General features: G+C 32.8%; 4 protein-coding genes and 2 long non-coding RNA genes across 7 annotated transcripts; all 6 read left to right on the forward strand.

Annotated features, from left to right (window-relative positions):
• Window positions 1-4,989: 4,989 nt before the first annotated feature.
• On the forward strand, window positions 4,990-6,740 carry LOC119663750. The gene is made up of 2 exons (XM_038073353.1): window positions 4,990-5,745; window positions 5,781-6,740. Exons 1-2 carry the CDS (start codon window positions 4,990-4,992, stop codon window positions 6,738-6,740), a joined length of 1,716 nt encoding a protein of 571 aa, XP_037929281.1.
• Window positions 6,741-9,684: 2,944 nt separating this feature from the next.
• Window positions 9,685-10,383, forward strand: LOC119663771. The gene has a single exon (XM_038073375.1). The coding sequence runs from the start codon at window positions 9,685-9,687 to the stop codon at window positions 10,381-10,383; it is 699 nt and encodes a 232-aa protein (XP_037929303.1).
• A 6,474-nt stretch (window positions 10,384-16,857) lies between these two features.
• On the forward strand, window positions 16,858-17,891 carry LOC119663781 (vicilin-like seed storage protein At2g18540). The gene is made up of 6 exons (XM_038073385.1): window positions 16,858-16,968; window positions 17,105-17,158; window positions 17,248-17,496; window positions 17,561-17,588; window positions 17,659-17,695; window positions 17,870-17,891. Exons 1-6 carry the CDS (start codon window positions 16,966-16,968, stop codon window positions 17,889-17,891), a joined length of 393 nt encoding a protein of 130 aa, XP_037929313.1. The 5' UTR covers window positions 16,858-16,965.
• Window positions 17,892-18,654: 763 nt separating this feature from the next.
• On the forward strand, window positions 18,655-18,992 carry LOC119666307. Its single transcript, XR_005251407.1, has 3 exons — window positions 18,655-18,700; window positions 18,837-18,890; window positions 18,980-18,992. It is a non-coding gene; the product is annotated as an uncharacterized LOC119666307 (long non-coding RNA).
• Window positions 18,993-21,445: 2,453 nt separating this feature from the next.
• LOC119668080 lies at window positions 21,446-21,742 on the forward strand. Its single transcript, XR_005251461.1, has 3 exons — window positions 21,446-21,537; window positions 21,602-21,629; window positions 21,700-21,742. It is a non-coding gene; the product is annotated as an uncharacterized LOC119668080 (long non-coding RNA).
• A 582-nt stretch (window positions 21,743-22,324) lies between these two features.
• Window positions 22,325-24,204, forward strand: LOC119672451. 2 transcript variants are annotated; one of them, XM_038083504.1, is made up of 6 exons: window positions 22,325-22,742; window positions 22,879-22,932; window positions 23,022-23,379; window positions 23,450-23,737; window positions 23,819-23,969; window positions 24,029-24,204. In XM_038083504.1, exons 3-5 carry the CDS (start codon window positions 23,315-23,317, stop codon window positions 23,949-23,951), a joined length of 486 nt encoding a protein of 161 aa, XP_037939432.1. In that variant the 5' UTR covers window positions 22,325-22,742; window positions 22,879-22,932; window positions 23,022-23,314; the 3' UTR covers window positions 23,952-23,969; window positions 24,029-24,204. The 2 variants fall into 2 exon arrangements, with proteins under 2 accessions (XP_037939432.1, XP_037939433.1); XM_038083505.1 differs by having other exon boundaries at window positions 23,819-23,959.
• The last annotated feature ends 319 nt before the right edge of the window (window positions 24,205-24,523 follow it).

Below are 24,523 nucleotides of genomic sequence, written 5' to 3' on the forward strand. Positions count from 1 at the left end.
CACACGAAAGAATATCTTGCACAAAGGAATATATTCATATCGGGATATATTCACACGAAGGATTAGCTTGCATTCAGAAATTATATCATTACGATCGGCTGTAGTAAGCCTGCTGTAATAGCTATACTTCCAAGTTAAATACGAAAGAATATTTCCATATAAAGATTTATTCAACTGAAGGCATAATAAACAAAAGGGTACTTCGAAATAAAGAAGTATTCAAACTAAACCTCTCTCTATACGATCGGCTGTTACACACTTTACAATAACAGTTTCGAAGAAAACACCACCAACACAAGATATACACCAGGACATCCACGACTATTACTGTGCACTGGATCGATTGGTATTCATCACAATAATAACACAATTAAATATTTCATTATTGTCTAATTTTTCTTGAATTATAATTTTTTTATTATAATAAATTATAAACCTAATAAACAAAATAACGTCTTTGAGTATTTTGGTCACAACCAGAAATTTATTGTAACGATTCTGGATAGGCTGAGCATACCTCAGCAAATAAACAACGACCCCAATGAAGTGTCGTTACAAGTTATTACGGGTAATTCTTGAAGAAATTCACCAGATATCTCATCATAGCCTGGTGATTTTTTTGGTTGATATTAACGGCGATGATGGTTTTTATTTCAGCAATTGTTATCTTCTTAATTTTAACGTTCTTCTGGCGCATGATTTGTATCATTTTTAGGGTTTGTAAATGTGCTTTTAAAATACTCAGCGAGAACAGTTGCTTTTTTTTTTATTTGTGCGTGTTTTTTAAGCGGTGTGCAATGAAGTATGGCACGATTAATACTCTTTGTCGGTTTCCATAAGGAGTAATTTGTAACCTTTGTAGCACTCAATCTTAAGAGATACACTTTTTTGTCTTTCAGCCTCCAATTCTTTCAGCCTTTTTGTTAATTTGTTTAACTTTGTCTTTATGTATGGAACTCTAGATCCTTGCCAAATTTTTCTCAACTTTCTTTTTTGTTCTATTTTATGTTTGATGTGATTCGGGACAGATATTATTGGTGTAGATGCAGATGCTTCAGATAATAGTAGAGTATTGAAATGAATTATTGCATTATTTATTTCCTCTTTTGTTCTTAGAGCTACATTTATAACTAATTATTCTTCTATTAGCTAACGATATGTATCCCAACACGTTTTATAATTGTATGTATTATCGTTCGTATTATTCATATGAGGAGTTGTGCTGTAAACGATAGTACCGGTGAGTGGTCAGAGAATAACTTAAGGCTGGAATGAATGGAACGGTTATTTATAATTATGTTTTTGCTATAAAAAGATCAATCAAATCAGGTTGCTTTCTTGAGTCACTAGGCCAGTAGATTGGTTCACCAGTTCTTATACATTTTTTACAAGTACTCAGTGCATATATATTCATATAGTGCAGTGTACAGATTTTTACCCTTTGAGTTTGTTAAACGCAATCCCCATAGCGTATTTTTTGCGCTCAAATCTCTTCCGACTATAAATCTTTACCAAGAGATTTGAAGAAATTTAAATACGTGTCTTTGGTATTTGAGAACTGTAACAGTAAAAAAGCAACTCTTAGTAATATTGAGCTGAATGCAGCCCTGCGAGGCAGCATGAAAGGTGAATGACAGTTGATACGAAGTAAGAGAGACAGAAAGAACAAATGTGAAACACGCTAGTGGCGCGAAAATAATATAAATAAATGGATAATGAAGTAATTGAAACGTATAGAATAGAATTATTTGTCAATAAAATATTTTCGGTATTTAAATAACCGATTACATGTTTTAGCATTTCTTTCCTTTAAAATAACATTCATTTATGTATGACGCCGGGAAAAACGCGGGAAAAGACAAAGTGAGTAAATTAAAGATGAGTCGCAGAAATAATAAATCGCAATGTGAGACTCCAGTGTCGTCAAGATGTCAAGAGCACACATCAATGCAAAATGTGTTAAAAGCCATACAAGCTCTACAACAAACAGTAAATGAAGTTCGAGCTGAAACAGTTTCGAATCGGGAAGACATAAGTAATTTGCGTGGACAACTTGCCAACGATAAGTCGGCAGAAGTCGTATGTCCAGGAGGAGAAGGCATCCGACTTTATGACTTGCCAAAATTCAACGGTAACGCCGAACAGTGGCCACTTTTTCGTGCTAGTTTTGAGGACACCACCAAAACGTTTAAGTATACCAACAGACATAATTTAATGCGCCTGTTAATATACCCATCTAATGTGCCTGCAGTTATGGAAGAACTTGAATTTCGTTTTGGCCGCCCAAATTTACTAATTTTTGTCGAACTGGGGTCGTCAGTTCGACAAAATTCAACAGTTCGGGAGAGTGACGGAGAGGAACGTTGATAGTTTAATTGCCTTGTCCTCTCTTGTACGAAATGTTGTAGCCTTTTTGTCATCAGCCAAGTGTGAGCAACACTTTAATAACCCAACATTATTAGAATAGCTAGTGTATAAGTTGCCGCCTAGTAAACAATTAGAGTGGGCGCGTCACGCTGTAACTCTGAAGGAATATCCCACAATAAAATAATTTAGTGTTTGGTTGAGTGAAATCGCGAAAATAATTTGCTTTTTGCCACAGCCATTGTCTCAATCAAAAACCGAAAAGGGTAAAATTACAATGCCAGCTAATCAAAATTATACGCGCCGAGTTATGTAAACCATGAGATGGAGCAAGAAAATCACCTGGAAGTTAAGAGTTTTGAATGTGCAGGCCCACATCAGATAGTTACATGTGAATCGTTTTTGAGTAAAAATGTTCAGCAGCGTTGGGTAAAGGTGAAGCAGCTTTGTTTGTGTTTTTCATGTTTGCGGAAAAGACACAATCTTATACAGTGCCGAATAAAAAGATCCTGCGGTAAACGGTTGCCGTGAAAATCATAAAAAATTGCTACATGAGTCCTAACAAGTGCCGCCTGAATGAGTTCAACAGGTTTTGAGTTGTGCCAAGCCATATTCCGGTTTTCTCTTTAAATTGGTTCCGATAAAAATTATAGGTTCAAAGGGACAACTGAAGATTTTCGCACTTGTGGATGAAGGGTCGTCAATCACTATACTAGATGCCAAAATTGCAAGTCAGTTAGGCCTTAAAGGCAAGAAACAACACTTAACGATGCAGTGGTATGATGAAGAGATGGTGACTCAAAACTCAACAGTTGTACATGTCAACATAAAGGGTGAAGCAGGCGAACAGTATGAGATTAAAAACAATCGTTTAAAAAATCAGATTATGAGCATCTTGATTGTTTGCCAATTGAAGACTATGACGATGTTCGCCCTTTAATGCTGCTGGGACTAAATTGTGCCAACATAAATGCATATTCTGCATCAGTGACCGCCGGTGCATCTAATCCAGTGGCTATTCGAACTAAACTTGGATGGGTGGCATATAGTCCAACCGGTTCAAGTATCACCGTCCATTCGCCAATGTTATTTGCCCGAGCAGAACCATCATTTGAATGTCTAGATCGTACTGTTGCCGAATATATTAATTGAAAATCTCTGGAGTCTGCCGATGATTTGAGAGCACGTAAAATCTTGTCTGATACAACACGCCGTATCAATGAGTGTTATCAAGTTGGCCTTTTATGGAGAAAAAATTCACCAATATTGCCTGATAGTTACGCCATGGCTGTCAAATGTTTGCAGGGAATTGAAGCTAAAATGAGAAATAATGTCAAATTCTCAAAACGATTTAAGACCAAAATTAACAAATACATTGCCAAAGGTTACGCCAGGAAACTCACACAAGATGAAATTGAAGATATCACAAAGCCATTGTGGTATTTGCCGCATTTTTCTGTGCAGAACCCGCATAAGCCCGACAAACTGAGAATTGTTTTCGATGCCGCCGTCACTGTTGATAAACAAACTCTCAACTCAGCATTGTTGAAGGGAACAGAAAAGACTAACCCATTAATAGAAATAATTTTTTAACTACGTCAGGGTCGTATTGCTGTTGCTGCAAACATAAAAGAGATGTTTTCTCAGTTTAAAATACGACCAGCCGACCAGAATGCCCAAAGATTCTTATGGAGAAGCGGTTGCAAAATTTCACCGATCGAACAATGTGTCATGACGTTTTTGATCTTCGGAGCAGTATGTTCGCCCTGTTGCGCTGAATTTGTTAAGAACCATAATACCGAAAGTTATAGCAGCCAATATCCGGAAGCTGTATCTGCCATCAATGAGAATTTTTACGTAGACGATTTCGTTGCCAGTTTCGATACAGAACAGCACACTCTACAAATTTGTCAGCAAGTGGTGCAAATTAATGCAAACGCCGGCTTTGAACTTCGTAATTTTTCATCAAATTTGTTAAATTTACAGACCGTCATGAATGCATTTGAGAGTGCAGAAGCCGTCTGTTTGAATCGGTAGAGCCAAACTGAGAAATTTTTGGGAATGTATTGGAACGTAACAAATGATTCGTTTCAATTCTTAACAAAATTTCATAGCATAGCTAAAGAAGTTGTGGTGTCCACCCAAACATATTTACGATACGTAAGTGAAACGTAAGTAAGCAACAAGTACAACCAAACAACACATCTGGCATCCCTGAGAGATATGAAGGGGACGGATAAAAAGACACACAAAAGAGAGGTAGATAACTGGTGCGCAGTAGTAGAGAGATTTTTTAGTAGAACGTGTAAGCAAAAATTTTAAGCAAACAATTTTGTAACTTTATGTTGTAAAAATAGCGTAGTAAAAATTTTAAGTTAAATTCATTGTATTTTAAATTCTGTTACTTGTGGATTACAAAGTGTTAAGAACACATTGTCAATATTAACGACAATAATATACAAAGTAAAAATAATTGTCAATAGCAACGACAAATTGGTGACCCCGACGTGATTCCGGGAATTAAAACCACATTTGGTGACGCCGGAATTAAAACAACAATCTGTAAAAAGCTAAGTAGCAGCCACAGAGTCTCGCAACGCAAATTCTTTAACAAGGGGAAATATCATGAACGAAGGCGAAGCAGTCAGCGCAACAACCAGCACGACAGTACAGCATGGTACAACACCGGCAGAAATTTGCCGCATAGGTGTCCAGCCGCCGGTATTTTGCAAACGCGACCCCGACTTATACTTCCTGCAGATGGAGGCGCAATTTCGCAACGCACGCATTACACAAGACCAGACGAAATACGACTACGTGATTGGTTCGTTGGACGGGTCTACACTAAGAAACGTTGCAGATATTGTAAGATCACCTCCATCTCAAAACAAATTCGACGCAATAAGGAATCGCCTGATACAAGACTTTGCTGACTCTGAAAACAAAAAGCTACGCAGACTCATACTCGAGTGCGAACTTCATGACAACAAGCCATCGCAATTACTTCGCACTATGCGCGACCTAGCAGCTGAAGCCATGAATGACGGCGCACTGAAACAATTCTGGCTAGATCGTTTGCCCGTTGCAGTGCGAGCTGTTGTGTCCATCGCTGACGGTGATCTTGACAAATGCGCACTTCAAGCTGATAAAATGATGGAGATGGGGAGTTATGGTTCTGTAGCCACTGTAGATGGTGCAAAAAATTCTCAATCAGCACAGTCATCATCAATTGAAGAAATTCAAACCATAAAAAACGCCGTTTTACAACTGAGCAAAGATGTAGCTGAAATAAAGCAGCGACAATACTCAAATAGAAGACCTCGATTTCGAACAACAGATCGTGATCCAGTCCAGCACATCCGCACACGTTCTGAAAATCAGGTTAGTAAGCAACCTCTTTGTTTCTACCATTACAGGTTTGGTGCCAATGCAATCAAATGTACCAAACCTTGCAAATACAAGGCAACGGAAAACTAAAAACAGCTTTGCCAGAGACGGTAGATGACGCTAGTGGTTATAAGTCAAGCCGTCTGTTTATTGTTGACAAAAAGACTCAACACAAATTTTTGGTGGATACGGGCGCAGATTTCTCGGTTTTCCCGATAACCGCAATCGCTAACCCTAAATCCAAACCCACAACAAGTACACTGTTTGCAGCGAACGGATCACACATTAAAACATATGGTTCCAAACTTCTGACACTCAATCTGGGGCTGAGGAAAAGTTTCGCCTGGTATTTCACCATCGTTGACGTGTCAAAGCCAATACTAGGAGCCGACTTCCTCAAAAACTTCAACTTATTGGTCGACGTCGCTAACAAGCGAATTATCGACAATCAACCGAAGTTGCAGACGTTGTGCATAGCTGAAATTGCAGCCTACTCTCCAGTTTCTTCAGTCAACAGCGACAACAAGTACCAGAAACTCCTGGCCAAATTCAAGGACCTGACTTCACTACTAACATTTAATTCGTTGAACACAACAAAAACAACGGTTCAACATCACATTTACACTAGCGGACGTCCTGTTTTTTCACGCGCTCGGCGGCTGAACCCAAGTATATTACAGATAGCTCGTCAAGAATTCGAGTACATGTTAAGTCATGGAATTTGCACCCACTCGAAGAGCGATTGGGCTAGCCCGTTGAATATGGTTTCTAAAAGGAACGGCACGTGGCGACCATGTGGGGATTATCGACGACTCAACTCACAAACGTTACCAGACCGATATCCTATCCCACACATCCAAGACTTCGCACAAACATTCAACGGCAAGTCAATCTACACTACGATAGACATCGAAAAAGCGTATTTCAACATACCGATAGCTGCAGAAGACAAAAAAGACAGCGATCATCACGCCATTTGGTCTTTTTGAATTCAACGTGATGAAATTTGGATTATGCAATGCCGCGCAGACATTTCAACGCTATATGGACCAAGTTCTTTCAGGTCTAGACTTCGTCGTCTGCTACATTGACGATATTTGTATCGCGTCCAGCAGTGAAGAAGAGCACTACCAACATGTCACAACGGTATTCCAACGCCTCCAGCAGCACGGGTTAAAAATTAATGTAAGTAAATGTGTTTTTGCTAATAACGAAGTGACCTTCCTAGGACATCGTGTAAACAAACATGGTGTTAGTCCCCCAGTAGAGAAAATCAACCACATTACAAAATTCAAAAAGCCAGTACAAGCATACGAACTACGTAGATTCCTGGCCATGCTGAATTTTTATCGACGATTTCTTCCAAACGCAGCGGTGATGCAAGGTCAATTGCAAGCGGTTATCAAAGGCAACAAAAAGAAGGACAAAAGTCTTATTGTCTGGACACAAGAAGCTGAGACTGCATTTTAACAATGTAAGCAAGCAATAGCCGATGCAGTAACCCTAGCACATCCACTACCAGAAGCACATTTAGTTCTAAACGTAGACGCCAGTAACTTCGCCGTTGGTGCAGCAATTCATCACGTTTGCAACAAACAAATGAAACCATTAGGATTCTACTCCAAGCGGATGACAGACGCACAGAAGCGCTATAGTACTTATGATCGTGAACTGCTTGCAATATATCAGTCGGTAAAGCATTTCAAGCATATTATAGAAGGAAGACAATGTACTATTTTAACTGATCATAAACCGATTACATTCGCTTTTATGCAAAAACCTGAAAAAGCATCTCCACGTCAACTTCGACACCTCGACTTCATTGGTCAATTCACAACGGACATACGTCACATCTCAGGAAGGGATAACATAGTGGCAGATCTTCTATCTCGTATCGAAGTGATCAGCAAAGACGGAGATATAAATTTTGAATCATTGGCTCAAAGTCAAAAAAAAGATAATGAGACCAACGATTTCTTAACCAGCAACAATACCGCGCTCAAACTCAAGCTTATACCTATTCCAGGCGCAACAATATCCATCGCCTGTGATATGTCAACAGTGAATGCACGTCCATTCATTCCTAAATCATTTCGACAACACATTTTCAATGCCGTGCATTGCCTTTCACATCCAGGTAAAAAAGCCACTGTTAAACTCATCAGTAAGCAGTACGTGTGGCCGAATATGAAGCAGGACATCACTCGAATGGTACGAACATGCATTCCGTGCCAGCGTGCAAAGGTCATTAGGCACAACAAAACAGCAATTGGCAGCTTTACAACGCCAGAACAACGGTTCGCAGCAATACATATCGACCTAATTGGACCACTACCTACCAAAAATGGATATACATATTGCTTAACCTGTATCGACCGATTTAGTAGATGGCCGGCAGCAATCCCAATTGAAGACATTCATGCTTCAACAGTCGCTACTGCACTAATTAATGGTTGGATAACACATTTCGGAGTACCAACGCGAATCACCACTGATCAAGGTCGTCAGTTTGAATCCCAACTTTTTAACGAGCTGGCACGCACACTAGGCGTAAGACACTTGCGAACAAGTCCTCGGCGTCCACAAAGCAATGGCATGATCGAACGCTTCCACCGTACGTTAAAAACAGCCTTAAAGTGTAAAAATGACCAACACTGGACCAAAGTACTTCCACTTGTCATCCTTGCCCTAAGAAATACTCACAAGGAAGATCTGGACGCCACACCCGCAGAAATCGTATATGGTAGCGCACTAAAGCTGCCATGTGATTTTTTTGAGGAAATCAAAGACAACCAAGTATGTTCAGAATTCGTGAAACGCTTCAGACAAGCCATGAACAGCATTCGCCCCGTCCCAGTATCACAACATTCAAAGGACAAAGTTTTTGTACAACACCAGTTACAAAAATGTACCCACGTTTTCCTGCAAAGTGTAAGTCGGTCTGATAAGACATTCGAACTACTGGTAAAAGGAAAACAAGTACGCGTAAGTATTGACCGCCTAAAAGCAGCATTCTTACCGAACAGCGAACTGAAGGCGAATGTAAACGACACACAACTCTCCGATACAATCACGTCAAGTGAAAATACTGGCAAGGCAACACGAAGTGGAAGAACCACAAGTCTGCCCCAAAAATACGTTACCTTCAATCTATCGTGATATCGTCCATAACTCAATCACTGGCAGGGGAGTAATGTGGTGTCCACCCAAACGTATTTACGATACGTAAGTGAAACGTAAGTAAGCAACAAGTACAACCAAACAACACATCTGGCATCCCTGATAGATATGAAGGGGACGGATAAAAAGACACACAAAAGAGAGGTAGATAACTGGTGCGCAGTAGTAGAGAGATTTTTTAGTAGAACCTGCAAGCAAAAATTTTAAGCAAACAATTTTGTAACTTTATATTGTAAAAATAGCGTAGTAAAAATTTTAAGTTAAATTCATTGTATTTTAAATTCTGTTACTTGTGGATTACAAAGTGTTAAGAACACATTGTCAATATTAACGACAATAATATACAAAGTAAAAATAATTGTCAATAGCAACGACAAAGTTATCGAGGGTAATATAGGAATTGTGATGGCTATATTTGATCCATACGGCATCTTAGCGAATTTTTTACTTGTTGCCAAAGTTTAATAGCAAGAAACCTGGAAAACCAAATTAAATTGGGACGACTTGTTACCTACGTTATTTTAAAAAGGGTTTCGGGACGAATTTGCCAGAATAGGCAATTTCTTTGTAACATACCAAGATGCTACTCGCCGCATCTCAACATTGCCAAAGAGGTCTAAATCCATATATTTATGGACACTACTCAAGTTGCATTTGCTGCAGCAGTGTATCTGCGAATTAAACATCAATATGCAGTCGATGTAGTTTTTTTTTTGAGGTAAGACTCGCACAGCGCCTAGGAAACTCCTATCCATGCCAAGGTTGGAACTGCAGGTTGCAGTCTTGGCTACTCGATTATCAACGCTGGTAATGGACAGACATGACATAAACATAAAACGCCTTGAAGCCGCCAAGCCAGCGCCACCGTCAATAGATCAGCTCCCAGTCAACCATATAACGCCGTATGTACGACCGTTCTCGTACACAGGTGTTGACCTGTTTGGATCATTACATGTTACTATTGGTCGTCGCCGTGAGAAGCGCTGGGCTGTCATATTCACATGCTTAACAGTACGTGCTGTGCATATAGACATCGTCGATAGCTTATCAACTGATGCGTTCCTACTATGTTTCCGCAGTTTTATTAACCGTCGTGGTACGCCAGTCAGAATGCGTAGTGACAATGGCACCAACTTTATTGGGGCACAAAGAGAATTATGTGCTGATAAAAGGTTTCTTGATGTTAATGATATACGTGAGAAAGCCATTCAACTTGGAATTGAATGGATATTCAATTGTCCGCAGAATCCCAGTGCAGGTGGTTGCTGGGAGCGCCTTATAAGAATGATCAAACGTCTATTATTCAATTCAATCAGAGAAGAAGCACCGAAGGTGGAAACGTTATGGGCAGCACTAATTGAAGCTGAAAACAACATTAACAGCCGACCGCTTACAGACATTCCTTTGACGCACAGTGAGCTGGAGCCACTCACACAAATCATTTCTTGTTAGGCTGTGCCAATAGTACACAGACACGCTATAATGATACCATACCTTTCAGCCTCGGTAAACAGTGGCATATCCTCCAAGACATAAACAGCCGTTTGTGGAAACAGTGGACTACGGAGTTCTTGCCTCAACTTTTTCGACGCCCTAAATGGTGTAAGGAGGTGGTGCCCCTCAGGGTTGGCGATTTTGTGATCGTTTGTGACAATCTGCTACCAAGAGGTCAATGGCTCAAGGGTCGAATTGTTTAAGTGTTTCCTTCCAAGACCGGTCAGGTTAGATCAGCCGGCGTACAGACCAAGAATGGTATCCTAACTCGTCCAGCCACCAAGCTAGCCGCTTGTCAGATAAGTGAATCTTGCGAAGATTCACGGGAGGGCGGAATGTAACAGTAAAAAAGCAACTCTGAGTAATATTGAGCTGAATGCAGCCCTGCGAGGCAGCATGAAAGATGAATGACAGTTGATACGAAGTAAGGGAGACAGAAAGAACAAATGTGAAACACGCTAGTGGCGCGAAAATAATATAAATAAATGGATAATGAAGTAATTGTAACGAATAGAATAGAATTATTTGTCAATAAAATATTTTCGGTATTTACATAACCGATTACAAGAACTTAGGAGGACAATCAGCAGCAGCCAATTTTGATAGACCATGAGAATCTTCAATCATTATTGTGGTCGCTTGTATTTGTTCTGTACTAAGATTTTCTGATTCAGAGCTAACTATACAGTTTTTTATGAAGATGGCAGTTCCATCGTGTCCTTTTCCGTCGGCATAGTTGGTTTGAAATATTGTATAATTGTCTATTTTAACGAAACTTTTTTCAGTGAAATGCGTTTTTGAGGTTAATAGTATGTCGATCGAATTTGAGTACAGAAAAGTTTTCAATTCGTTGATATGTCTACTTATACCGTTTGCATTCCATGCTACCATTTTCAAGTCATTATATTTACCCATTGATTTTTGTTACTAACGCCGTTAAAATGTTCATCATTCCTGACATTTGTGTTATCAATGGCTTCATCATTTCTTTTAACTCTGCGAGTTTTGAGTTGTTAGCCTTTGATTCAACAGGTGTTTGTCGTGTAATTTGCGTATATGATAACGTCTGTGTTTGTGTTTTGTATGGATGCATTGTTTATTGAGTTAGAAGATTGTTGGTGGCTTGTTTGAACGGGTGTTACTTTTTCTCTCAGAATAGGATATCGTTTGATTTTAAGTGATTTGTATACCTCACATCCCTTGTAGTTGGCTATATGCTTTCCTCCGCATAATGCACAGCTGATGTTTTCAGTATTTCTTTTTGTTGGACAACTGGCGGTTTTATGATTTCCTGCACATTTAACACAAACTGGTGACTTAGTGCAGAAATTTTTTGTGTGCACATATTTTTGACAGTTAGAACATTGAAGCATGACTTTTTGTGGGCGAAGTGGCTCAAACTGGATTTTGCAGTGAAGCAAATACTGAATTGAGTAAATTTCTTTATTATTTACATTTCGTTTTAATTCTATACAGAATAAATTTTATTGCGTCTTGGTTCGTGGCTGCAATACGTTTAGGATATTAATAATTTCATGACCGCTCTTGTGAAGACTTTTTTTATTTCATTTGTATCCACAGAATAGTGTATGCAACGTAGGAACCCTTTAAAACCTCGTTCTTCCTTCGGTTAATTCGTATAGCATTCGGTATTTTTTTCTTTTAGTAGCTTTATTATGCTGGTGTAATGAGTTGAGTCAAATGGTTGCAATTTGACTTCATTCTTTGGTAGAACTTTTATATCATATTAACTATTTTCTAGTGAGTTTAGTGCATTTATTAAAGTGCTAAATTGTTCGAATTTTTGGACGTAAATTGGAGAAGGTTTGGGTTTTTTTGAATTTTTTTGTTCTTGTGTGGTTGTTTTCATATTTGTTTCACTGTGAGCTGGTACATTATCTCTATCTTCTTTTAGGAGTTCATATCTGTTTGTGCTTGGGTTGCAAATATTCTTGTAAAGTTGTTTGTGCACTGCGTTGATTTTTATTTTTATGTTTTTTGTTACTGTTGTTTTCAATCGAATATATCAAAATATTCTAGAATATGTCTATTTTTTAAAAAAATACCGTGCAACAGTGTACCATTCCGTAAAATTTATAATTATTTAAATTTTCATAGTGTCCCCTAACACAGAATATAACCAACAACAAATGCCTGTAACAGAGTTCAATGCATATGTGAATATGTTTCAAAAGTTGTTTTTGTTAATATCTTTTTTATTTGCTACTCTATTTTGATAATTCTTACATCAATTCATATTAGAAAAATATTTTAAAAAAATACCGTGCAACATTGTACTACTTTTTATTTTTGTTTTTAATATATATTGAAAAATGTTCGATATGGCGGTATATGTTAGCAGTTTACAGACGAAAATCTTTGTTTCTTATATGCAATATATTTTTGAATTTAATTTAAATATTGAATTTAAAATATTATTATTATATAAATTAAATTTTATTATCATCCCCTTACCACAGAATACAACCGCCTATAAATACTTTTAACAGAGTTCTTTAATAAACTTTACAGTGGTGGTGAATTTTTAGCCTTGTACAGGTTTCACCTTAATATGTTATTAGAATGGTGTTAGTTAACATACATGTTTTTCGTAAAAAATCCACTTTTTTAAACATATATAATTAAAAAACGTTCTACTCGATTTTTGTGAAATTAGTTTTGTTTGAAAGAGTGATCAATTTAGTTTTAGGAACTTTAAGCGTGCAGGCTGTACCTGCTTCGAAATTTAAATAAAATGCACTTATATCGGAACATGTGCAAAATTTATACTTATTTTAATAATATTTTGATGTTTTAGTTGAGATATTGAAATGATTCTTATTTATCCGGTTTTGTGAAAGTTTTTTTTATACTTTTGCGTTTTACATTTTTTAAAAAGCTTGAAATTTGACGAGTTAAGAAATTTGACTTTAACATCAAATTTCTCAAAATTGGTCTATTCGATTTTTATGATTTTTTTTGCTATTGATAGCCTGATTAATTCTCTATTAGATGTATTTCCGTGCAACATTGTACCTGTTCAAGATTTTTCTAAAAATAAAGTGCCAAGTTAGCAACGTTGCTGGAAAATGCAGGGCTGTATTTTCAAAAAATTTTTAAAAAATGATATTTTCGTTAATATAATGAATTAAACTAAAACAAAAGGCGTTATTCTTATAGAGTTTTGAAAGATCTTTCGATTGGCATTAACCAATTTGAAATACGATGCGTATTTTTTAAATTATAGGGAAAATAAAAATTGACCAAATTCGACTTTTTTTGAAAAAATTTATTTTTAGAAAAATCTAGACAAGGTACAATATTGCACGCAAATACATCTAAAGAGAATTAATCAGGCTATCAATAGCAAAAAAAAACAAAAATCGAGTTGAGAAATTTGATGTCAAAGTCAAATTTCTAAACTCGTCAAATTTCAAGCTTTTTAAAACACAAAAGTATGAAAAAAAGTGCTCACTAAACCGAGTAAATAAGAATCATTTCAATATCTTAACAAAAATGTATAAATATTATTGAAATAAGTACACATTTTGCACATGTTCCAATATAACTGCATTTTATTTAAATTTCGAAGGAAGTACAGCCAGCACGTTTAAGGTTCCTAAAACTAGAATGATCACTGTTTCAAACGAAACTAATTTCACAAAAATCGAGTAGAACGTTTTTTAATTATATATGTTTAAAAAAGTGGATTTTTTACGAAAAATATATATGTTAACTAACACCATTCTAATAACATATTAAGGTGAAAAGCAGAACAATGCTAAAAACTCACCACCACTGTAAAGTTTAATAAAGAACTCTGTTAAAGGTATTTATAGGCGTTTATAGTCTGTGTTAAGGGGATAATAATAATATTTAATAAATTATAAATTTTACGAAATGGTAGAATGTTGCACGGTATTTTTTTTGAAAAATATACATATTCTAGAATATTTTGGTATATAAATCATTAAAAATGAGTAGACAGATTTTCTAAAATTATCAAATATATATTGCATATAAACAAGTAAATTTTCGTCTGTAAACTGCATAACATATACCGCCATATCATGCCTTGAATTGTGTAGCAGGCATTTGTTGGCTGTTATATTGTGTTAGGGGATACTAATAATATTTAATTAAATATAAATTTTATACTATGTTTACATTACGAACTTTGCTGGCTGGAATCGACTTTGAGCGCAAAACTAGCATCCAAAGTCGATTTTGCCATATAAAAATAGGCACAATAAAACTCGAACTTTGAGCAAAAATTGGCTTCATTTAACGAGCGCCAAGATAGCAACGATGCTGGGAGGTCCAAACCGGAATTGGAACACGAAATTTTTCTAAGTTTACTAATTTGTCAATATTAGATAAATTAAAGCTTTCTCAAGAAATAAGAAATATGACTTAGAAAGAAAATTCAATAATCTTTCATTTGGTATATACCTCATATCTGAATGTTGCGCAATAGCTGAGATATTCACAAAATAAAAAAACCAAATTTTTTAAAAAAACTGACTTTTTTTACTTAAAAAATTATTAAAAAACAACTAAGAGTTCGATGGACTTGCACGCACATGCATTTGAAAGGCAATAAATCAGGCTTTCAAATAAAGTAAAAATCAGAAAAATCGTATGCGTGGAATTCGCACAAAAACATGTCAAAAATCAATATCTTATCTCACTCCAGATAATACATTTGAAAAAAGTGAAAACGCAAAATGATCAGAAACACATCACGAAATACAATTTTAAATCGTCAATCGATTATTTTACATTTATCATACAAATATGATAAAAAATAACCTTTTTTTCTACCTTATTTTACTCTAACATATATATCATAGCGTGCAGAAGCCCGATGGCAATAAAGATATTTTTCCTTTAAAGACAAATATATCACCTTTCCAAAATAGTCAAAATCAAGAAAATCGTATGCACAGTTTTTCCATATTATTTTTTCAAAAATGGTTCATTTTTTATCAAAAATCCAATTAATTGATAAAAAACGTGAACCTCCACAGCGCCATATACGGCCCAGAAGCAAAGCAGGAGGCTTACTGCCATCTATAATTCGAAGCCAAATAAGATATGGTGTTTGTATTTGCTTAATGCATATGTTGTGAATAAATGAATTAAACAATAAAAAAAGCGACTATCTATCCGTTTAAAAAACATTAATTTTAAAAAAATATTATTACAAGAATCACAATGCACATAAAAGCCTTTAAAGATAACAAAACAAACTTTAAATTACAAAAAAAATCAGAAAAATCGCATTATTCTTCGAACAAGGCAATTCAATCAAATATGAAAATTATTATTTCTCTTAAAACAATCATTTGAGAAGAAAAGATAGATGACAAATGTTAAAAAATATATTACTAAGCAATTATTTAATAATATCAACTTAATATTTAATTCAAAGAAACGAAAGAAAAAAATGTAATTTAAACCATTTTTATTAAAATTTTTAAATAAATTAATAATTTTTTTTTTAATTTTTCAGAATTCCGAAAAGAAAAAGAACAATCATTGTAAATATTTATACGCTTATTTATTTAAATATTAGTATAATATTTACATATACATCTTTATTAATTGCAGATTTCCAAATGCGACGCAGCCTCCAAAAACAAAACCTAGAGCTGGAAAAAAACCAATAAATTAATTAATTAATTATAAACATTATATACATATATTGTAAGTAATATTAAAAAATGCGCTTAACACTATTTTTAGAAAGCTTATCTGCAAGCACCATCTACCGTTCGTATTCGCTTTATGGAATTTATGCATTTGTTGCAAATTAATTAATTAAACAATAAAAAAAGCGACTATCTATCCTTTTAAAAAACATTAATTAAAAAAAAATATTATTACAAGAATCACAATGCACATAAAAGCCTTTAAAGATAATAAAACAAACTTTCAATTACAAAAAAAATCATAAAAATCGCCTTATTCTTCGAACAAGGCAATTCAATCATATATGAATATTATTATTACCCTTAAAACAGTCATTTGAAAAAAAAAATAAAGATGACAAATGTTAAAAAATATATGACTGAATAATTATTTAATAATATCAACTTAATATTTAATTCATATCATACAAATTTCATCAAAAAATATTGGAATTTTTTTTTGAGGTTATAATTTTTTGCAATCAAATATCTTACCGTGCAAAACCCCGATCGGGATAACCTATATGTCTATATAAAGATGAAGAAGTGTTCTTTCAATATTTCAAAATTCATAATAATCGTATGCACAGTTTTTTTTATAATGATTTTTAAAAAATTTGCATTTGATCAATAAATAAATTGAGTCATACAGCAACTAATTAGGGTTTAACAGCCAACACCATCTAGTGTTTGTTTTCGTTTTATGTGTGATAAATTTCAGGATTTGAAAATGCTGGACTATTTTCAAGCAATTATTTTTGTTTACGAAAATGAAATAAGCAAAATGCAAATGCAACATTCAGTTTGCGTTTATGTTTCATACTAAGTGTGTGCGAAGGTTGAAGCAATGGTAAGTATTATGAAATTAAATTAATAAAATATATTTAAAAATTTGTAATTTACACAAGTAATAATATTAAAAATAATAATATTATAATAATAATATTAAAAATATAAATATTAAATTTTTAATGCTTTCCTTTCAGAATCGGGATATATTAACTGGCGTATTGATTGGGCTGCTGGTTGACGGTAAAAATGTATGTAAATAATTTAAAATATATATATATTATATTATGATTTATATTAAATGCAATATTAAAATAACATTTTTTGTCTCTTTCTTCAGCAACCCCAGCGTCAACAGCAGCAACGAAACCGCCGACCAGCAGGAAACTACCAGCGGCACCAGGAAAGTGTCCGACGACGGGAAGAAAACCGCCGACGACGCGAAGAAAACCTCCGGCGGCAGGATGAAAACCGCCGCCGGCAGGAAGAAAACCGCCGGCGGCAGGAGGAAAATAGCCGTCGGCAGGAAGAAAATCGCCGTCGGCTGGAGGAAAACCGTCGTCGGGAGAAAGAAAACAAAGAAAAAAATGTAATTTAAACAATTTTTATTAAAATTTTCAAATAAATTAATAATTTTTTTTTTAATTTTTCAGAATTCCGAAAAGAAAAAGAACAATCATTGTAAGTAATTATACGCTTATTTATTTAAACATTAGTATGATATTTACATATATATTTTTATTAATTGCAGATTTCCAAATGCGACGCATCCAAAAACAAAACCTAGAGCTGGAAAAAAAAACCAATAAATTAATTAATTAATTAATTAAAAAAAAATTCATTTTCATATATCATATATTTCATATATCATGTTTATTTTTTAATACATTTTTAATAAAAAAATTTTATTTAAACTTATTTTCATAATTCTATTAAATGATAATATATACATATATTGTAAGTAATATTAAAAAATGCGCTTAACACTATTTTTAGAAAGCTTATCTGCAAGCACCATCTACCGTTCGTATTCGCTTTATGGAATTTATGTATTTGTTGCAAATTAATTAATTAAACAATAAAAAAAGCGACTATCTATCCTTTTAAAAAACATTAATTAAAAAAAAATATTATTACAAGAATCACAATGCACATAAAAGTCTTTAAAGATAATAAAACAAACTTTCAATTACAAAAAAAAAATCATAAAAATCGAATTATTCTTCGAACAAGGCAATTCAATCATATATAAAAATTATTATTTCTCTTAAAACAATCATTTGAAAAAAAAAATAAAGATGACAAATGTTAAAAAATATATGACTGAACAATTATTTAATAATATCAATTTAGTATATAATTCATATCAAAAGAATTTCATCAAAAAATATTGGAATTTTTTTTTTGAGGTTATAATTTTTTGCAATCAAATATCTTACCGTGCAAAACCCCGATCGGGATAACCTATATGTCTATATAAAGATGAAGGAGTTTTCTTTCAATATTTCAAAATTCATAATAATCGTATGCACAGTTTTTTTTATAATGATTTTTAAAAAATTTGCATTTGATCCATAAATAAATTGAGTCATACAGCAACTAATTAGGGTTTAACAGCCAACACCATCTAGTGTTTGTTTTCGTTTTATGTGTGATAAATTTCAGGGTTTGAAAATGCTGGACTATTTTCAAGCAATTATTTTTGTTTACGAAAATGAAATAAGCAAAATGCAAATGCAACATTCAGTTGCGTTTATGTTTCATACTAAGTGTGTGCGAAGGTTGAAGCAATGGTAAGTATTATGAAATTAAATTAATAAAATATATTTAAAAATTTGTAATTTATACAACTAATAATATTAAAAATAATAATATTATAATAATAATATTAAAAATATAAATATTAAATTTTTAATGCTTTCCTTTCAGAATCGGGATATATTAACTGGCGTATTGATTGGGCTGCTGGTTGACGGTAAAAATGTATGTAAATAATTTAAAATATATATATATTATATTATGATTTATATTAAATGCAATATTAAAATAACATTTTTTGTCTCTTTCTTCAGCAACCCCAGCGTCCACAGCAGCAACGAAACCGCCGACCAGCAGGAAACTACCAGCGGCACCAGGAAAGTGTCCGACGACGGGAAGAAAACCGCCGACGACGCGAAGAAAACCTCCGGCGGCAGGATGAAAACCGCCGCCGGCAGGAAGAAAACCGCCGGCGGCAGGAGGAAAATAGCCGTCGGCAGGAAGAAAATCGCCGTCGGCTGGAGGAAAACCGTCGTCGGGAGAAAGAAAACAAAGAAAAAAATGTAATTTAAACAATTTTTATTAAAATTTTCAAATAAATTAATAATTTTTTTTTAATTTTTCAGAATTCCGAAAAGAAAAAGAACAATCATTGTAAGTATTTATACGCTTATTTATTTAAACATTAGTATGATATTTACATATATATTTTTATTAATTGCAGATTTCCAAATGCGACGCATCCAAAAACAAAACCTAGAGCTGGAAAAAAAAACCAATAAATTAATTAATTAATTAATTAAAAAAAAATTCATTTTCATATATCATATATTTCATATATCATGTTTATTTTTTAATACATTTTTAATAAAAAAATTTTATTTAAACTTATTTTCATAATTCTATTAAATTATATATTATATACATATATTGTAAGTAATATTAAAAAATGCGCTTAACACTATTTTTAGAAAGCTTATCTGCAAGCACCATCTACCGTTCGTATTCGCTTTATGGAATTTATGCATTTGTTGCAAATTAATTAATTAAACAATAAAAAAAGCGACTATCTATCCTTTTAAAAAACATTAATTAAAAAAAAATATTATTACAAGAATCACAATGCACATAAAAGTCTTTAAAGATAATAAAACAAACTTTCAATTACAAAAAAAAATCATAAAAATCGAATTATTCTTCGAACAAGGCAATTCAATCATATATAAAAATTATTATTTCTCTTAAAACAATCATTTGAAAAAAAAATAAAGATGACAAATGTTAAAAAATATATGACTGAACAATTATTTAATAATATCAATTTAGTATATAATTCATATCAAAAGAATTTCATCAAAAAGTATTGGAATTTTTTTTTTGAGGTTATAATTTTTTGCAATCAAATATCTTACCGTGCAAAACCCCGATCGGGATAACCTATATGTCTATATAAAGACGAAGGATTTTTCTTTCAATATTTCAAAATTCATAATAATCGTATGCACAGTTTTTTTTATAATGATTTTTAAAAAATTTGCATTTGATCAATAAATAAATTGAGTGATAGCGCCGAATGCGGAGTCCAGCTAATTATATGGGCTTGTCTGCAAGCACCATCTACCGTTCGTATTCGCTTTATGGAATTTATGTATTTGTTGCAAATTAATGAATTAAACAATAAAAAAAGCGACTATCTATCCTTTTAAAAAACATTAATTAAAAAAAAATATTATTACAAGAATCACAATGCACATAAAAGCCTTTAGAGATAATAAAACAAACTTTAAGTTACAAAAAAAATCATAAAAATCGCCTTATTCTTCGAACAAGGCAATTCTATCATATATGAATATTATTATTACCCTTAAAACAGTCATTTGAAAAAAAAAATAAAGATGACAAATGTTAAAAAATATATGACTGAATAATTATTTAATAATATCAACTTAATATTTAATTCATATCATACAAATTTCATCAAAAAATATTGGAATTTTTTTTTGAGGTTATAATTTTTTGCAATCAAATATCTTACCGTGCAAAACCCCGATCGGGATAACCTATATGTCTATATAAAGATGAAGAAGTGTTCTTTCAATATTTCAAAATTCATAATAATCGTATGCACAGTTTTTTTTATAATGATTTTTAAAAAATTTGCATTTGATCAATAAATAAATTGAGTCATACAGCAACTAATTAGGGTTTAACAGCCAACACCATCTAGTGTTTGTTTTCGGTTTAGTGTGATAAATTTCAGGGTTTGAAAATGCTGGACTATTTTCAAAGAATTATTTTGTTTACGAAAATGAAATAGCAAAATGCAATGCACATCAGTTGCGTTTAATTTTCATATAAGTGTGTGCGAGGTTGAAGCAATGTAAGTATTATGAAATTAATTATAAATATATTTAAAAAAATTGTATTGTACAAAGTAATAATAATAAAATATAATTTAATAAATAATTAAAAATAAAATATTAATTTTTAATGCTTCCTTTCAGAAACGGATATTAACGGCGTATTGATGGGCTGCTGGTGACGGTAAAAAAGTATGTAAATATTTAAGTATATATATATATTATGATTATATAATGCAATATTAAATACATTTTTTGTATCTTTCTTCGCACCCAGCGTCCACAAGCAGCAACGAAACCGCCGACCAGCAGGAAACTACCGCGGACCAGAAAAGTGTCCGACGACGGAAAAAAACGCAGACGACGCGAAGAAACCTCGGCGGCAGGTGAAAAACCGCCGCCGGCAGGAAGAAACCCGCCGGCGGCAGGAGGAAAATAGCCGTCGGCAGGAAGAAAATCGCCGTCGGCTGGAGGAAAACCGTCGTCGGGAGAAAGAAAACAAAGAAAAAAATGTAATTTAAACAATTTTTATTAAAATTTTCAAATAAATTAATAATTTTTTTTTTAATTTTTCAGAATTCCGAAAAGAAAAAGAACAATCATTGTAAGTATTTATACGCTTATTTATTTAAACATAAGTATGATATTTACATATATATTTTTATTAATTGCAGATTTCCAAATGCGACGCATCCAAAAACAAAACCTAGAGCTGGAAAAAAAAAACCAATAAATTAATTAATTAATTAATTAAAAAAAAATTCATTTTCATATATCATATATTTCATATATCATGTTTATTTTTTAATACGTTTTTAATAAAAAAATTTTATTTAAACTTATTTTCATAATTCTATTAAATGATATATTATATACATATATTGTAAGTAATATTAAAAAATGCGCTTAACACTATTTTTAGAAAGCTTATCTGCAAGCACCATCTACCGTTCGTATTCGCTTTATGGAATTTATGTATTTGTTGCAAATTAATGAATTAAACAATAAAAAAAGCGACTATCTATCCTTTTAAAAAACATTAATTAAAAAAAAATATTATTACAAGAATCACAATGCACATAAAAGCCTTTAAAGATAATAAAACAAACTTTCAATTACAAAAAAAATCATAAAAATCGAATTATTCTTCGAACAAGGCAATTCAATCATATATAAAAATTATTATTTCTCTTAAAACAATCATTTGAAAAAAAAATAAAGATGACAAATGTTAAAAAATATATGACTGAACAATTATTTAATAATATCAATTTAGTATATAATTCATATCAAAAGAATTTCATCAAAAAATATTGGAATTTTTTTTTTGAGGTTATAATTTTTTGCAATCAAATATCTTACCGTGCAAAACCCCGATCGGGATAACCTATATGTCTATATAAAGACGAAGGAGTTTTCTTTCAATATTTCAAAATTCATAATAATCGTATGCACAGTTTTTTTTATAATGATTTTTAAAAAATTTGCATTTGATCAATAAATAAATTGAGTCATACAGCAACTAATTAGGGTTTAACAGCCAACACCATCTAGTGTTTGTTTTCGTTTTATGTGTGATAAATTTCAGGGTTTGAAAATGCTGGACTATTTTCAAGCAATTATTTTTGTTTACGAAAATGAAATAAGCAAAATGCAAATGCAACATTCAGTTTGCGTTTATGTTTCATACTAAGTGTGTGCGAAGGTTGAAGCAATGGTAAGTATTATGAAATTAAATTAATAAAATATATTTAAAAATTTGTAATTTATACAACTAATAATATTAAAAATAATAATATTATAATAATAATATTAAAAATATAAATATTAAATTTTTAATGCTTTCCTTTCAGAATCGGGATATATTAACTGGCGTATTGATTGGGCTGCTGGTTGACGGTAAAAATGTATGTAAATAATTTAAAATATATATATATTATATTATGATTTATATTAAATGCAATATTAAAATAACATTTTTTGTCTCTTTCTTCAGCAACCCCAGCGTCAACAGCAGCAACGAAACCGCCGACCAGCAGGAAACTACCAGCGGCACCAGGAAAGTGTCCGACGACGGGAAGAAAACCGCCGACGACGCGAAGAAAACCTCCGGCGGCATTAGCATTATTCTGTCTTTTAGGAGGTATTTTTTATTAACTAAATTTATTATTCATCATTATAATATTAAACATCATTATTAAACTTTAAATAGAATGTGAAAAATCTGATGAAGCTCTAAAATGTGGATTGCTGAAGTTTCCGGATGTTCTACATCCGTTACTAGAAGAAATGTCAGTACAAACTGATAAACGTGTGTTGAATAAGTCATACTGTCCGTCAGAAATTTCTGGCTCGTAAGTATTTTTTATTAAATTTATAACTTATTATATTTCACATTAATAACAATTAATTTTTTATACATAGTCAATCTCCAGCCTTACATCAACTGGTTTGCCTTTATGTTTGCCCTGGTTGGAATGTAATGTCAACAGCGTACTTGATCTCATCGAGCGCAACGATGCAATTATCACTGATTACAACCAGATACGTGCATTGCGTTATGGTAAACCACCTCGACCCACCTTACGTCATGTATTTGCCTATGATTTTAAGGAGAAAGTGCCATTGGCAAGTTTTTTTGTCAAAGAATCAATTCACAATTGTAACGTATCATCCATTTGCACCACCATATTCAATTAATTCTTATGAAAGGTGATTATTTCATACATACAGAAATTATTGATATATGGTTATGAAAATAATATACATATTTTTTTAAAAATTCTCTTCTAGCTGTGCTACAAATCAACAATCAATATGCTACATGGACAAGTACCTGCTGCTAGATCTAACAATGCTGAACCACCAACATCGCCACGAACCTAATATAAAGCCGACCCAATTGATAGACAACCACTATTTATAGCATTTAAGGTTGGTGAAGGTAATTTACATATAGATAAATGCTCTTTATAAATTTAATCACTCTATTTATCTAAACAGATGGTGCAGCTGGTACTGCTGAGACTGGGACTTCATATCATAATCTTACGTAATCCTCGCATAATATTGTGGATGCAATGCGTGACTTTTTACATAATTTCCGTATAACTTGCTCGTTGGTCAGAATGATGATAATAACAGTTTTGAAGAAGACACCATGTCTACTCTTTTTTATCTACTCGTTGTTTATCATTGTTTATTTTAATGAACTTTTAACGTAAATTTATGTATATATGTATTAGATGATAGTTTTTGTAATATAATCATTATATATCAAAGTAGTAAGCTAATTAAAATTTATACCTTTTAGTAATAATTAAATTTAATTTGATTAAATTATTTAGTTCAATATATTTTAGTATAATAATATATGTATGTATACACCATGTCTACTCTTTTTTATCTACTCGTTGTTTATCATTGTTTATTTTAATGAACTTTTAACGTAAATTTATGTATATATGTATTAGATGATAGTTTTTGTAATATAATTAT

The sequence above is a fragment of the Teleopsis dalmanni genome, chromosome 1 (genome assembly GCF_002237135.1).
Source record: "Teleopsis dalmanni isolate 2A chromosome 1, ASM223713v2, whole genome shotgun sequence".
Taxonomy (NCBI): Eukaryota; Metazoa; Arthropoda; class Insecta; order Diptera; family Diopsidae; genus Teleopsis; species Teleopsis dalmanni.